The sequence below is a fragment of the Eucyclogobius newberryi genome, unplaced genomic scaffold (genome assembly GCF_026437365.1).
Source record: "Eucyclogobius newberryi isolate DKJ021-1_F unplaced genomic scaffold, fEucNew1.0.hap1 SCAF_20, whole genome shotgun sequence".
Lineage (NCBI taxonomy): Eukaryota > Metazoa > Chordata > Actinopteri > Gobiiformes > Gobiidae > Eucyclogobius > Eucyclogobius newberryi.
In genome coordinates, this window is record NW_027315835.1 from 26,986,589 (window position 1) to 27,003,083 (window position 16,495).

The 16,495-nt window shown below is 42.0% G+C and overlaps 1 protein-coding gene across 1 annotated transcript in view; it reads left to right on the forward strand.

Moving 5' to 3' along the window:
- spata20 (spermatogenesis associated 20) overlaps positions 1-15,641 on the forward strand; it is a 119,946-nt gene extending 104,305 nt beyond the window's left edge. Inside the window, exon 16 of the mRNA XM_072456393.1 lies at positions 14,300-15,641. Coding sequence (XP_072312494.1) covers positions 14,300-14,506 — 207 coding nt within the window. The 3' untranslated portion in view covers positions 14,507-15,641. The remainder of the gene's footprint in view (positions 1-14,299) is intronic.
- Positions 15,642-16,495: the final 854 nt, after the last annotated feature.

The window sequence follows — 16,495 nt, forward strand, 5'->3', positions numbered from 1 at the left end:
AAAGTGCATCGTCTTTCATCTTATAAGCACATTTTTTGTCTTCATCGACCTGATAAAACTGTTGCATTGGCCTAATATTCTAAAATTCAAAGATATTTTTTACCAGTATATTTTTAAAAGTTTTTCCTGTTCTAATGTCTTCACGTAAGAGCTCTATTTAGGGGTCTGGACATTTTTAGTGCTAATGTCCTTTACTTTTCTTTCTTTTTTCTTACTATTTTCTTTTTTATCAGAACATAGAACAAACTCAACAACAACATTATTACACTAGAAGAGGGGGTCAAATAAAAGCACAAGCAAAACAAACAATAAAAACACTTTTTAGGGGAGTGGCTTCAGAGAAATAAAGAAATAATATTGTATGCATATCCATACCTCAGGACTTTGGGTAAATGGTCGTCTGTGTTTCTAGTCTTGTGCAAATTGTATGTGAAACTGTCTGAAAAAATAAGTAATTTAAAGTGAGAGTAATTTAGCAAACTCAGAAGTTATTTGGTAAATCTAGTTTGAATAAAAGGTTCTTGTTGTAATTCAGTGTGTTTATCAGTCAAACAGATTAGTGACTTGCTTATCCAGTGTGAGAAATCCTGTCCGGCCGACAATTATAAGCTTTTATATCATTTGCATATATATAATGTAAATTGTCAACATATTAAAACATGTATATAAACTATTGCTACTTCTGTTGCAAATGATGACCTTTTGTATCATTCTGAATGCACTGTAAAAACAAAAAAAATAAACATGGATGCTTATGGAAATGATCAGAAAATGTAGATGTGGCAACAGTCATCGTTTTATTCCCCATCAGGAGTTATACGTTACTTTATTACAACTCTTTGCAATGACCTGCGTCGTTAAACTGCCTTGCCTCCCCGCCATAACCTTAAAAATGCTAATTCACGACATTTACCTTGGTGCATTTGTGGGTCAGGATACATCGTGTTCAAATACGTCGCCGGTCGGGAAAAGTCAAACATTCAAGAGCCACAATGAGCCATTATTTCTCAGTCGCCGGGGTAATCCTTTGTCCCTGCCGCCATCACGCACATTCTTCCACTAATAAAGGTTTAAAGTTCCATCTGACAACACATTTGAATGAGTCTGAGGTTTACGTGATGATGATGGTAGAAGTGGCTTTCATGTGGGCGGGGCTGGAGGCCGGGGACGTCTGCAGCCTGATTAAAGGGACTCGAGTGTGGGCTGATTTACTGGAGTGGCTCCTGGAGAGACTATCAGCAGCTAAGACTGGACGGGAAGGAGGAAATGCTCATTTTGAAAACAAATTTGGATTTAGTTTGGCATTTTCTGCTCGGTTAGTGAAGGTGAGAGACTCCAGGTCAGATTTCTCTCTCAATACAAACTTTCACCAAGAAATAACACAATTGTTCAATCAGCACCTACAGTATTATATGTGAAATTGGGCTCTGTTTATATGAGACATAAAGCCCTTAAATTAGTACCTACCTTAAGAATATTTTAACGTGGCTCCTATTCGTATGAGTAAATCATAATATGATTTATTCATATTTTAACTCCGAAAACGTATGCAACAATTTTCAGTAAGAAGCATAATGTTATATTTAAACCTGGTTCAATCCATTTGTCAGATTGTTTTGTTCCAACTATGTGCAATTTTGAAAAATACAGTCAAATTTGTTTTTTTAAATCAAAATATGACATGATGAAACACTTTATTCTCTTATTAACAACTCTTCAACTGATTAATCAATTAATAATCTCTTGTTTTAAAGGACACATATGCTAAAAAAAAAAAGTTCCCCGTCACAAACACAGCTGGAGTAGCATTTAGCTTCATTCACACTAGTTTGAAGAATCCTGGTTAGAAAGTCTTCTCCCTTCCGAGCGTTAAAAATACTCCATTCTGAATTTCCCCAATGTTTGTCTTGTGCTGTTTTTAAGCCCATAAATCATCGGCAGACTCATTTCTCTGCATGTCTGCCATCCAATCACGATCAGTACAAGTGCATACATACCTTGTTCCAGTGGTGTATTACCAACCTGTGTAATAATCCCCCTCAAAACTCAGTTTTGCCATGTGAGATGCAGAGATCCAGATCCATTTTGTTTGGATAGCTGCTGACAAGACAAATAATGTACAATATTTGTCCTTTCATTTCCCCCTCTTCTCACCTGCAGTGTTCTGCCTTAAATCACAATAAGTCACGTCATTTAGTTCATTTAAGAATGTAATTATTTAGTTGCATATATTTTGTCCTGTTTGTAGTCATAGTCAACACGGCTTTCCCAAATTGTAAAATTCATCCTGAGTCTCTGAGACAGACCCGACACTTGACCTCAGTAATGACCATGTAAATGATGGTGTGACCCATCCTGTGCAGTGATTTTCAGCTCCTTCCTTCTGGGCTAAGGTTCTTGGTGCCGAGATGTAAAACAAAGTGCATCAAAAATAGCTTCATCTCAGCAGCTGTTTCTTTGCAAAATAAGCTGTAACTTTCCCCTATTTGTTCATTTGTTTGACCCTTTTTATGCTTTTCCTACTGACTGTAAATGTTCAACTTTCTTTTTGATCAGTGCTGGGGGATTTTCTCTGTTTTTAATCTATGATGTCTGTGTTTGTCGTGTGTGTGGTGTTTGGAAGCCAAATCCAATCCAACTGCAAACCAATTCTACTTATGGGTATAAATAAAGTTACCTGAACCTGATTACTAAATCTAGTCAACTAACTCACAAGTCTTTGGTGTCAAAGAGAGAAATATCTTTACAATTTGTATGTTTTTTGTGAATGTTTTTTTTCTTTTTTAAGTCCTGATCACGTCCAAATATCAACTGTAAAGAGAAAACTTAAAACACATGACCCTAGCCCATTTTTATGGAGTTACTGGTCACTTCAGGTCAAGTCTCAAGTCTTAACCAGTTTATCAAGTCAAGCTTCAAGTCATCAGTCAATAGTGATTCAAGTCTCACTCAAGTCCAAGTCACAACTTTGATTTTTCCAGCCATGTTTAGCTTGGTTTGTAGTTGGGATTACAAAATAACCCAATCTCCACTGTGCCCCTGGGGTCCAGATACAGTAGTCATGATTAATTACGATAAAGTTTTTGTGCTAAATCTGTTTTAAAAACTCATAAAAACATTCCTAATTGATGCACAATACAATTCAAAATGGTGGCTTTTTTTACATGTTTCTAAAGACGCACTCTACATCTCCATTGACACTAACCACATCTTCAACACAATTACACATTTCAACAAAACGGACCATTTTGCGATAAAACTCCAAATCCAAATGTATCTACAAAGTCATCGTAAATCTCCAGGAGCTGACGTGGTGATGTGGCGTTGTAACATATTGTGGCTTAACCCTGCGCTGTCACCGCTTTGATTTAGCGGCTGACCCAACGGACATTTCTTCCGAGTTGAACCGGCGAAATACCAGGGTCATGCGACAGCCGGCTCCGATGAACACAGCGGCACAGTCCGGATGACTGATAACACGGGCCCTTCGCTCTGTCTCCTTTTAACTGGAACCCTAAGTCTGAACGTCTGTAAGTCTCTGCGAGTCCCGGGGCGGAGTTCCAGATGTCAGCCCGTGATGATGACTGACTGGGTCCTCCTCGCATGTGTGTGTGCCAGAGATAAAACAACAGAGCGCGGGCGGCTGTAAGTAAATCTGCTCACGGGCCGATGCACATGCAGTTATTCAGAGCCAGCGTCATCACTCTTGCTCAGGTGTGACAGCTCTGGCTGCAGTCGCCCGTGTTCCCGCTCTTTGCCTCTGACAGGGGTCTCGCCGAGAGCACAGCGGGTTAGACACGGCGCTAAAGGTTTATACCACACAGCACCGTGTCGCTGTGGAGGAGCTGAGGATGGGGCTGCAGCGGTCAGACAAGCAGAAGAGGAAGGGTTCTACGCATTTAAGGGCCTGTATTTTGCAAAGTTGACTGTTTTGAGCTTTTCCTAATCCAAAAACATACTTGCAGTCGTGTTTTTATTCCATTTGCACACTTCTTCATATCCCAAGTTAAAAGTTGTTTCAAGAGTCTGTATTTAAGATAAGATAAGATAAGATATTCCTTTATTGTCCACACATGGGGAAATGTCATTGTTGCAACGCAGTAGATACAGAGGAAAAGGACAAATAAACACTCTTAATAGAAGATCTCTTATAAACAAAAACTCTTATAAACAAAAACTCCTATAGACAGAACCTCTCATTTCTTAATAAGGAATGGAGGGCAAAAATACAAGCTATTGTACAAGCTATCATTATAACTAATTAGGTGGCATTAACGTTCAACAATTTCTATATGTTAACGCTTTCTGCTGGAGCCTGGTTTTGTAACATTCACACATGTCCATGGGCCTTTCTGTGCAGAGTTTGCAGGTTTTGTATGAATGGGACCAATTTGCACCTTTCCTGGATGGATGAAAATGTAATTCTATTGTTTATTCGTGTGGTTTTCATCGTTTGTTTAGTGTAGGAACCTTTTTAGTTTGATTGCTTCCTGTTCCTAAACTAGCGTACGCCCTTCCTTGCTTCCCCCCCCTTTCAAGCCGACTCAAGGCCTGGGGATGAGTCCCGAGGCGCTGCGCTGTCATGGCCCGCTGCTCCTGACGGGTTGCAAAGAGGCACTGGTTGAAGGATGGGTCAAATGTAGAGGGTCAATTTCACTAGTCAACATGACACAAATTCAAAATACAAAGTACATGAGCAGTACTAGATTCTTTGTTCCACTCATTCAGACGGCTTGTAGTCGTTGTAGTTTGCGTCACTTCAGGTACAACGTGTGAGAGCGCCGTCTTTGAGAATCTGAGGACATTTAGTGACTGGGAGAGAGGTGCTGCCAGAGAAAGAGTGGACATTCGAATAAAAGGACATCTGATGATTCGACTGTGTGTTTTATCAGTTTCAGTGTAAATAGCGCCTCCCTTCAGACAGATAGGTTGAGGTAGTCCTGACCCAGCCGAGCCGATGTATCTGGAGATGAGTTTGCACCAGCGGCATTGAAGGATCAGTCAACTGCAGACTACTAATCCCTGGTACATTTACCATAACCTTAAAACTCCTCCAAAAACAAATACTGTATTTTCCGCACTATAAATTGCAACTTGTATATGATATTATTTGTTATTTTCACACTGGCAACCACAAGAGGGCGCTCTAGGCTTTAAGCGACGCAGAAGAAGAATCTGCACTTCTTCTACATCTGGAGTTTGTGGAGTTGTTTAGAAGTGACACAGAGGAAGAAGAATTCAGTGGATTTAGTGATTTGGGGTAAAACTGATGCTTTGGTAAACTTGTTACATGTTCTTTATGCTATAGTTATCTGTTAGCATGTTCTTTATGCTATAGTTATCTGAATAACTGTTCATATGTTACGTTAACATACCAGACACTTACCACAGTTCTGTCTGTGCCTCATGTAGCTGAAGGTGTTAGCGTTAGCATACGTCATGTAGCTGAAGGTGTTAGCGTTAGCATACGTCATGTAGCTGAAGGTGTTAGCGTTAGCATACGTCATGTAGCTGAAGGTGTTAGCGTTAGCATACGTCATGTAGCTGAAGGTGTTAGCGTTAGCATACGTCATGTAGCTGAAGGTGTTAGCGTTAGCATACGTCATGTAGCTGAAGGTGTTAGCGTTAGCATACGTCATTTAGCTGAAGGTGTTAGCGTTAGCATACGTCATTTAGCTGAAGGTGTTAGCGTTAGCATACGTCATGTAGCTGAAGGTGTTAGCGTTAGCATACGTCATGTAGCTGAAGGTGTTAGCGTTAGCATACGTCATTTAGCTGAAGGTGTTAGCGTTAGCATACGTCATGTAGCTGAAGGTGTTAGCGTTAGCATACGTCATGTAGCTGAAGGTGTTAGCGTTAGCATACGTACACCTATTCACCATGTTCTCTCATCTGTTATTATTTTAAACTGCATTTCAAGATGAAATGTCTGTTCTTGGTCTTGGATTTTATCAAATAAATTTCCCCAAAAAATGCGACTTATACTCCAGTGCGACTTATATATGTTTGTTTCTTCTCTGTTATGCATTTTTTTGGCTGGTGCAACTTATACTCCGGTGCGATTTATAGTCCGGAAAATACGTAACACCCTATCTAGATTAATAATATTCTTCTTTAATAGACATGATACACTGCTTGACCAAACAAAAGCTCCTGCAATGTCAAAAGATGTTTTATCTCCATCCAGTGTTACATTCATTTTCCACAAAGATCATGCATTGATGATGGGAGAGAGTGCCCACTTCTCCAGCACCTCCAGACTCTCACTGGGGTTCAGCTCTGGACTGTGTGGGGGCCGATCCATGTGTGAAAATGACGTTTCATACTTCCTGAACCACTCTTTCAACGTGAAATATAATCCTAATCCTGGCATTGTCATCTTGGAACATCTCCCTTCAGGATGTTCAGGTCGTCAGCTGATCTCATTTTCTGGGGACATAGTGTTGATGAACCTTGACCTGACCTACTGCAGCAACCCCAGATCCAGCTGGGGACTTTTTTTGGTCAGGCAGGGTATATTTCTTACATTTTGATGATCATTTCTTCTCATCTTTGTCAGAAGCGTCTCCCCAATGACTGTGTGACGCTTCTGACAAAGACGGAAGTTACCGCCGAAGCTTGTTGAGGTGTTATATCATATTTTACTTTTTCTCTGATACAGAAGAAACAGCAAAACTAAACAATGCCCCAGTCACAAGATGGCCGCCGCATGTTTATGACCAGTCCAGCGTCCTCTTCCACCTCCCTGCTCGGATCCCCACACACCATACATAATCCTGGTCATGCTCTCAGCCCTTCACTTTGTCTGACAAGCACACACATTCGGACCCCCGGGGCCTGCTGGAGATTGGGTTGTTGTGACACTAGCAGACTTAGGTGTGACCTTTGAGTTCAGGGAGGTATTCTTAATGCTTAAAGGAGTGACTTAGTGAAGTTGACAGTTAGGAAGACAAGGAGAAAAAAATAATAATGGTGCTGACAGGGAAATCCTGTAGCAGTTGTCATGGCAACACAGTTTTGAGCACATTCCATCACACTTAACATGTTTTGGAAGCCCAGTATGTTGAAAACAAGTCTATTTCATCCTTTCTGACCAGCAGTTCTGCCCCGCCCTTTGATGGTAACCAGTGAGTCATAGAACCAGAGTTACAATTGTAACTCTCATTTTTCAGTGCACCTCAGTTTTTGATAGATGGAGATTTTAGGGCTCAGTATTTAAAGTTTCTATTCACATATAAATAGTGAAGCCATCTTTATGTGTTTCAAGTCAAATGCGATCCAACAGGTACAAGTACTGTGACCGAAACCATGAAATGTAACATGACTTTTCATGATTTAACACACCTCAGTGAACATTTATTAGTGACCCCTGCTATGTAGTATTGCATTACAGAATCAAACTGCAGCATTAGCATCCATGTTAGCAGTAAAACTTTCCTTCTGAGGACAAAGATAGGTCTCTTTCTTGGAAGTGCAGATGGCAGCCAACATAAATGGCTTTCTAATGAACGAGCGCAGCACTCGAGGACACTTGAACAAGGCATGGAGGCTATTGCAGTGGACAGCACTACAGAGGGGCAGCTGTACTGGTCAATGCGGGCTAATGGAACAGAATGGATTCTTGTACTTCACTGCACACAACAGCAAATGGACAATAGTTTGGTCGATACATGGGATTGGTGGAGTTAGCAAGTCATGTCTTTATAACACAATTGAACACAGTTAAGCTTTAGGGTCTGTAAACTGTCTAAACTAAGAACATCCAGTTTGTCCTAGAAAGGTTGTCATAGACACAAATGTGGCAGAGACACACACGACCTGTCCCCCCTGTCCCCAGACACACACGACCCGTCCCCCCTGTCCTCAGACACACACGACCCGTCCCCCCTGTCCTCAGACACACACGACCCGTCCCCCCTGTCCTCAGACACACACGACCCGTCCCCCCTGTCCCCAGACACGACCCGCCCCCCCTGTCCCCAGACAAACACGACCCGTCCCCCCTGTCCTCAGACACACACGACCCGTCCCCCCTGTCCCCAGACACGACCCGCCCCCCCTGTCCCCAGACAAACACGACCCGTCCCCCCTGTCTCCAGACACACACGACCCGTCCCCCCTGTCCCCAGACACGACCCGCCCCCCCCGTCCCCAGACACACACAACCCATTCCCCTGTCCCCAAACACACACAACCCGCCCCCCCTGTCCTCAGACACACACGACCTGCCCCCCGACCCGTCCCCCCTGTCCCCAGACACACACAACCCGTTCCCCCTGTCCCTAAACACACATGACCCATCCCCCTGTCTCCCCAAACACACACGACCCGTCCCCCCTGTCCCCAAACACACACGACCCGTCCCCCCTGTCCTCAGACACACACGACCTGTCCCCCGACCCGTCCCCCCGTCCCCAGACACACACAACCCGTCCCCCCTGTCCCCAGACACACACGACCTGTCCTCCGACCCGTCCCCCCTGTCCCCAGACACACACGACCTGTCCTCCAACCCGTCCCCCCTGTCCCCAGACACACACAACCCGTTCCCCCTGTCCCCAGACACACACAACCCGTTCCCCCTGTCCCCAGACACACACGACCCGTCCCCCCTGTCCCCAAACACACACGACCCGTCCCCCCTGTCCTCAGACACACACGACCTGTCCCCCGACCCGTCCCCCCTGTCCCCAGACACACAGAGCTTTTCTAGCTCTGTGTTTATAGTTTGTATTTGGTTTCCATACGTTCAAGGGTCATTTAAATATCCCTGAACGTATTGAAACCAAATAAAAATGTCCTACTGTTAATTACATTAAATACAGAGGATTCATTCACCATGAACCTAATTAGTGATCAATAACAGCGGAGTGCACTTTTCAGATTGTTCCATTCATGTTTTACTGTCTGCACTATGACTAAATTGGGCCGATATTTACTGGTCTGAACTTGACTTCTGATCACAGTAAGAAGGTTTTTGTTTTTATTTTGAGCAACAAATACATCTGTAATTGAATAAATGCGAGATAGATATGGTTAATGCCATATTGTGGAACATTCTAGTCAAAGCAATAACATCTCCATAGCGACAAGCAGGTAATGGACCTCAGGAGTGCACCTTGAACATGAACAAGATTTGTCCTTTTCCACAGACGTCTGCATCTGTGTGATATTCTTATATTCTTAATTAGGCCAGAGGTTTTTAATTTGTTGTTTCACGGATTTTCCTTGGCATTTTTAAAAGGGGAGGACGGAATAAAAATAAAATTAGATTTTTCCATTATCAAATCACATTTCTACCATCCAAAAGTCGGAGTTGAATTTAAAAATATTTTTTATTCTAAATAAATGTCTTGGATTCTTAGAATATGGGCCCAACTTTCACCTCTCTACATTATCTACATAATTATAATTATCAATGCAAGACATTTAAAATAACTCTTATTATACTGCGGTGTACAAAAATACCTTCAATGTCATAAACTAACTGTTTAATGGAAGGTGGAACTCAGTGACAGACAGAAAGTAGTCCCAGACTGACAGAAAGTAGTCCCAGACAGACAGCTTCTCACAAAATGAATCGTCCCGTGACCAAACAAGTCGCTTTGATAAACTTTATTGAGTCTTGACAGGAACACAAAGTGTGCAATGAATGAAAATGTCTTATTGAGCAGCTTAAATTTGGCCACAGTGATTTCATCCAACGGCGTAGTAATTTTTCACACGCTATAGTCGTGCATGCAGCTCAGATCATCGGGACAAGTAGCGTCCTTACAATGCGATCAGAAGAGAACGTGTGACTCCAGACGAGCTGGACATGTCGACAAAATGATTCTGATATGGTATTCTTCATTTCCTCGTTCGAACACGAGTTCAATGAATGCGAGCGCGAGACAAAGCCACGCCCACCCCGCATCCTTCATGTCGATCTCATGGATCTATGAAGCCGTGAGTTGCGAGAGTTTTAAAGCTCTGAAGTTCCGATGAACTCGGAGTCGTGCAGAAATGGTCGGAGGTCGGAGATGCTGGTGCAGAATACATTTTATTTTTATTGAGGTTTTGGCCAAAAAAACTGCGGAAAATACACGGAAACATGAAAAAAAAAAAAGTATAAATATTTTTTAGAATCTCCGTTTTTGACGTCGGCTGGCTCGCGAAACAACGTATTAAAAAAACACTCCCCTAACAGGTCATTTGACTTCCTCTTCAAAACTGCAGAACTGATAAGCCAGTGGTGTGGGCGGGGACAGGGGAAAGGTGAGAACAGGAATTTTCTGAGCACTGGAGCCTCAGTTGCAGGACAATACAGGATTAACTCATGTAGGAATCAATACCATTATAACTTTGATGAAACTAATGACGAGGAAACACTGATGTAACAAGGGTAAAAGCTCAAAGTTGATTTAGCCTTGACATAAAATGTTCTGTGGCTTTTCCACTCTGGTGGTCTCAGCCTGCTGCATACGTCGTTTACATCTAACAGTGTGGATGCTAACAGCGTGAATGCTAACAGTATGAATGCTAACAGCGTGGATGCTAACAGTATGGATGCTAACTGCGTGAATGCTAACAATGTGAATGCTAACAGTGTGAATGCTAACTGCGTGAATAGTAATAGTGTGGATGCTAACAGTGTGAATGCTAATAGTGTGGATGCTAACAGTGTGAATGCTAATAGTGTGGATGCTAACAGTGTGAATGCTAACAATGTGAATGCTAACAGTGTGAATGCTAACAGCGTGAATGCTAATAGTGTGGATGCTAACAGTGTGAATGCTAACAATGTGAATGCTAACAGTGTGAATGCTAACTGCGTGAATAGTAATAGTGTGGATGCTAACAGTGTGAATGCTAACAATGTGAATGCTAACAATGTGAATGCTAACAGTGTGAATGCTAACAGCGTGGATGCTAATAGTGTGGATGCTAACTGCGTGAATGGTAATAGTGTGGATGCTAACAGTGTGAATGCTAACAGCGTGAATGCTAACAGCATGAATGCTAACAGTGTGAATGCTAACAACGTGAATGCTAACAGTATGAATGGGTGGCTGCCCACAAGTCAGACGGTTCGCTAGTCCGAAACTGTGACCGTCTCTAAAGTATGTAAAGTGTTTGTTTAAAAATGTGTTATCTTAAAAAAAATCAAACATATTAAAAAAAGAAAAAGTAAAAGGTGCGCGATACCTGGAGACTCAAACGACTATTATAACTTAGAGTTGACAATCTAGGTTGGCTGACTTGGGAGCTATTCATGCGTTCGCACATCCGGGAACTTGTACGGTAGCAACCGAGTCTGCCATTTTTAAAGGGGCACAACAGCACGTCTACTACGTACGATATCCAGGATATATGAGGCCAAAATGCCAAAAACCTGCGTTCTGTAAGGTCATTGTTCTGTAAGGTCATTGTTCTGTAAGGTCATTGTTCTGTAAGGTCATTGTTCTGTAAGGACATTGTTCTCTAAGGTCATTGTTCTGTAAGGTCATTGTTCTATAAGGTCATTGTTCTGTAAGGACATTGCTCTGTAAGGTCATTGTTCTGTAAGGTCATTGTTCTGTAAGGTCATTGTTCTGTAAGGACATTGTTCTGTAAGGTCATTGTTCTGTAAGGTCATTGTTCTGTAAGGACATTGCTCTGTTGACTGACCAAGGAATGAGAGCTTTGTCGTGTACCTTAGTTTGCCGTTATCGTCTAAAAGAATCAAAGTCTTCGTAGCTCATTATGCCTTAGAAAAGGATTCAGTTGTGGTGGTGGTTTATATATATCGTATGCCCCTTTCAAAATGGCCGCTATGGGGAAGTCCCGGATGTATGACGTCACCGCGAACTATTGAAAAGAATCATAGATTTTTAAAGAAAAAAAATCTACAAAGGGTTACATTTTTTAACCCAAAAGGACTATGGCCCCTAGGATTAGCAACTTGGATATGCTCAATGTTGTTGTTTTTTAGTACAAATATGTTTGTCGGTGTAATCCCTCATTCGTCCAGGAATGTTCCATTGTAGAAAAAGCTTCAGTTGTTTCATCTGGACTCAGTTTAGAAAAACTAGACGTTTCGACTCTCATCCATGAGTCATTGTCAATAAGCAAATTTAGGCCGGGAACTCAGATATTTATTCTTTTCTGTGGTAAGTCCAGCCCATTGGGCGGGGGCTCCTGCAGTAGAATTTCTTTTTTGTTTCAACAGAAACTTACCCTCTTTGTTTCTAACGAGCTAGCCTTCTGTTTACTGTCAGCCCTTTAATGGACTATTAGTCTCCTCTTTGTCTTTGTGAGACCCTGGCTCACTCGCCCTGAGGACTGAATAGCATCCGAATGTCCTGGTACTGGTCCTCTACCTCTCCAGGGGTTCAGAATACCATTGTAGACTACAGGAAGATTGAACCTTAACCCTCCGTTTCTGTTTAAAAAAGGTTTGTCTTTTTTAACAAAAATAGCTTCCTTGACTCCTCTTTCAAACCATCTTTTCTCCTGCTTCAAATCTTAACCTCACCGTCTTCAAACGAGTGATTAGAGGCTTCAAGATGCAGATGCACGGCGCTCTGTGGTCCTGAACTTGTATTTGTACTATGTACTTGTATAAATATGTTTGATATTTTTTAAGATAACACATTTTTAAACAAACACTTGTGCAATCGTAATTTAGAGACGGCCCCTAACTGGCGCACCAAGCGGCACTTTAGCGCTCAGCTCCCCGCACCGTGTAAGCGAACCTTCGGACTAGCAAACCTTCAGACTCGTGGGGGGTAACCGTATGAATGCTAACAGCGTGAATGCTAACAGCGTGAATGCTAACAGCCTGAATGCTAACAGCCTGAATGCTAACAGCCTGAATGCTAACAGTGTGGATGCTAACAGCCTGAATGCTAACAGTGTGGATGTGAACTGCGTCCCTGCACCTCTGATTTGGGAGGATTTGTGACTGGGCTCAGAAATTGCTGGTGCGAGTGAGGGACTGAAGTGCACTTTGCATCCAGAATCCCTCAGGGGCCACACGTGATCCACGACTACGGGGCCACGGAGGGCACTCACTCAGAACGCCCCGCTGTGTAGCATGGAGAGCGCCTTTGCTTGAAATAATTGTTTAATATGGCATTTATTGAGAGACTTTAACAGACAGATACAAATGTGTGAACTGTTCATTGACACTTAAAGGTTGTGGTTGTGAAGAGGAGATGGAGTTGTTGAAAAGTAGTCAGCCTCCTAAGACTTTTCATCACCTCCTCTTCGCCAAAAATCTCATTTCAGCTAACCATCAGCGACAATTTTATTTTTATCTTCTTCCCTTGGGTGATAATTTTAGAAAACACGATTCATCCTGTCAGTGTCGATGATATTCAGATTCATCTTCCTCTAAACTGAATGACCTTTTTTGAGCTTTTAACCATGTTATGACATTGTTCCTTCATCAAAAACATGGAGTTGTATGTACTTTATGTATAGGTTCATTCACACTTGGTTAAGTAATCCTGTTTACAAGGTCCTCTTGCTTTGAGTCTCACATAAACACGGTTTCAAGTTTCCCGATTTCGTGATCCAGAGGTTTCCTGTGCGGTTTTTTAAGTTCATAAATCAACACCAGATTTGTTCTGAGCATTTCTGTCATCATATCACGTTCATAACAACTGCGTTCTTACATTAGAGTGTCGGGGCAAGCTAGCTTTTTTTTAATCTCCCCTTTGTAATTCCCTCTAACACAATTATTGACGTGGGAAACGCTTGACTACTAAAAGTCCACATTATTTCATATCAAACATATTATTTTAAGTGTGTGTGATGCCAAAGTAAAGGTACAAGCGCATGTTTAAAGGCCAACAACAAATACAAGTACAAATAATGTTTTTACAGTATTTTTACATCTCTTCATATTGTCCCTTCAAATAAGCCCAGTTGTGTTTTGTTTCACTTGTGCACAGTCGTTTCTGCAAGTGATACTGTCGTAAATCCCACTTCTGACACCAATGCAACGAGCGGTGGGTGAAAACGTCACGAGAAACAGGTTTGCTCGTAACGGCTTTAATGTTTTACGACGACAAAACTCCAGAACAGACAGTAACAGTTTTTTTTTTTTATCAACAACCTTAACTTCCCGCTTTAACATCCCAGACCACCCCCACAAAACTTCCCAACAACCATTGCGGCAACACTAGAACGCTACAATACATTATCTTTCAAAAACAACGATTCTCCCATAGAGTTCTTTCGATCCCTTCGCTCTGTTTGACATCATGATCTCGTTCTAGAAGCTGACCGCGCCCTCTGCCGCCGCTGACCTCTGTCTCTCCTCTGGCCTCAGGTGCTGATGCTGTGCGATGGCGTCTCGGACTCCTTCCTCCGGGCGCGTCTCCCCGCTCTGTCCGCCATGTCGCAGGAGGACGACGCGGGTGCAGCCAGAGCGTACGTGTGCCAGGACTTCAGCTGCTCCCTGCCCCTCGCTGACCCCCAGGAGCTGCGCACACTGCTGCTGGACGCCGCCCTCCCCCAGCCCGCGCAAGCACAATGACAATCGGCTCCAGATTCAACGGGATTTTTGCATTTATTGTTTTGAGCAGACGACTGTTTTAGCTTTATAAGACATCTGAGTGTTCTGACCGGTGCGGCGCTCTGGCGTTCCCATAATATGCAAATCTCACTGTGTGTTTGAATTTCAGCACTCGGTGTCCGTCACTGCGCAGCTGAGCAACTACGATGGTACCCGCTCGATAAAAACTGAATTCGAAAGCGTTTTGCTATTGTTTTTTAGCTTATTTCATGAGCTTTCTGAGTCATTTGAAAAAGCTTGAAATAAATGCAATATTGTCAAAGGGTTGAGGAGGTATATGTGATGTCCAGGGATCCACGATGACATGCAGAGCTCTTTGTTTCTCAATTTTTAACCTCTTCGGAAAATAATGACAGCATGAGTTTTACGCGTCGGATCACTGTTGTAGTCGCAGCGCGGTATAACGACCGCGTTGCTCCTGCCATCTCTCTTTATTAACAAACAAAAATGTCCTCACCTGTGTTACATGACAGGAAACAGTAGTGCGCACCAAAGCGTCCAGGACATCAAAACTTCTTTTAAATAAAACACAAATTAGTTATTATTAGTTACATAAAATTAAGAGTGTAAAATATCAAACACATAAAATGGTGCTTACAGATGGTATGTGCATGTATGTGAAATATGGAGCTTTAACCGTTGTATGAAAATGGAGAAAATTTTTCAGTCAAACTTTTGTTCTGAAGGTGCACTGTAATTTCCTCACCTTTTCTCCGTGGACATGTCATTGCTTTGCCTGGAATGTTTCACCGTGTGCTATTGAACATTTCTATCTTAAATGTAAAAAAAAAAAGTAAAACATGCATTTTAAGGCCAAGTGTATTTTTTAACCCGTGCACTATTTAAACCTGCGTTCATAAACCTGAATGTGAAGAAACACACGACAGAGACAGAAAATGTGGATTACCTTAATTCCATTCCACAGTGCAACGAGTAATAAAAGCATTAAAGTGCTGCCCGGTGGTGCAGTGGTTTAAGACAGCAGCACACATGCCAGGCTCCAGCTACAGTGTTGTGAGTTCAAATCCCAGCTCTGACAGTTTGCTGCATGTCCTCCTGTCTCTCTCATCCCCGTTTCATGCTGACCTGTCCTGTCTATTAAAGTCTACAGGCCAAAATCCTAAATAAAATTAAATAAATACAATTATTTTCTATCTTTATTTCAGATTATGGGTGTCCAGTCATGGCTTGGTGGGGCTGGTTTTATCACACACAAAAAATCCAGAAATAAAAAAACAACTTACTCTTACAACTTACTTTTTCTTTTTTTTTTAATCCTAAAATGTGCATTTTAATTGTAAATAAATTATGTTAAAATGTTTACATTATAAGCCTGGTATTTACATGTTGTCCTACTTTTTCTTTTCAAAATTAGCCCATTTTCATATTTTTTTTAACTTGACGTTGTGAATAAGATAAGATAAGATAACCCTTTATTGTCGACAAATGGGGACATTTTATTGGGTTAGGGTCAGGAATAAGCCCCAAAAGCTAAAACTCGCTCATTAGTTTAGCACTTTTTGGCACTATTTTTTCTGCTGAATAACATTCAAACTGTCAGTATTTGACATAAAACTGCCTTAGAATCATAAAGTGCTTCCTCTAAGCTTCAAAAAAATTGGTGGAACTCACTGGCGCGTGTTGCCAATTCAGCCTTTAGCAGCTAGCTACATCTTGACCGCTCTGACCGATCAGAGCGAGAGCTGCTAGAGGAGCAGCGGGAGTCAAAACTAAAGATTAAAGAGCTGTTTTTAAGAAACCAAGAAAAATGTCTGAAAAATCGCCACAACATCCGACTTTTGTGAAAGCTCTAAGTCCCTGTCAGCCGAAAAGCAGTTTGTTTTTACAGTGCGCCCAATGTAAAAATGTTTTCAGGGCTGTGGAGGACTTTTTCACTGCAGGACATATGGACTGGCAACTGACTCACGACAAGTTTAATCTAGTTATAAC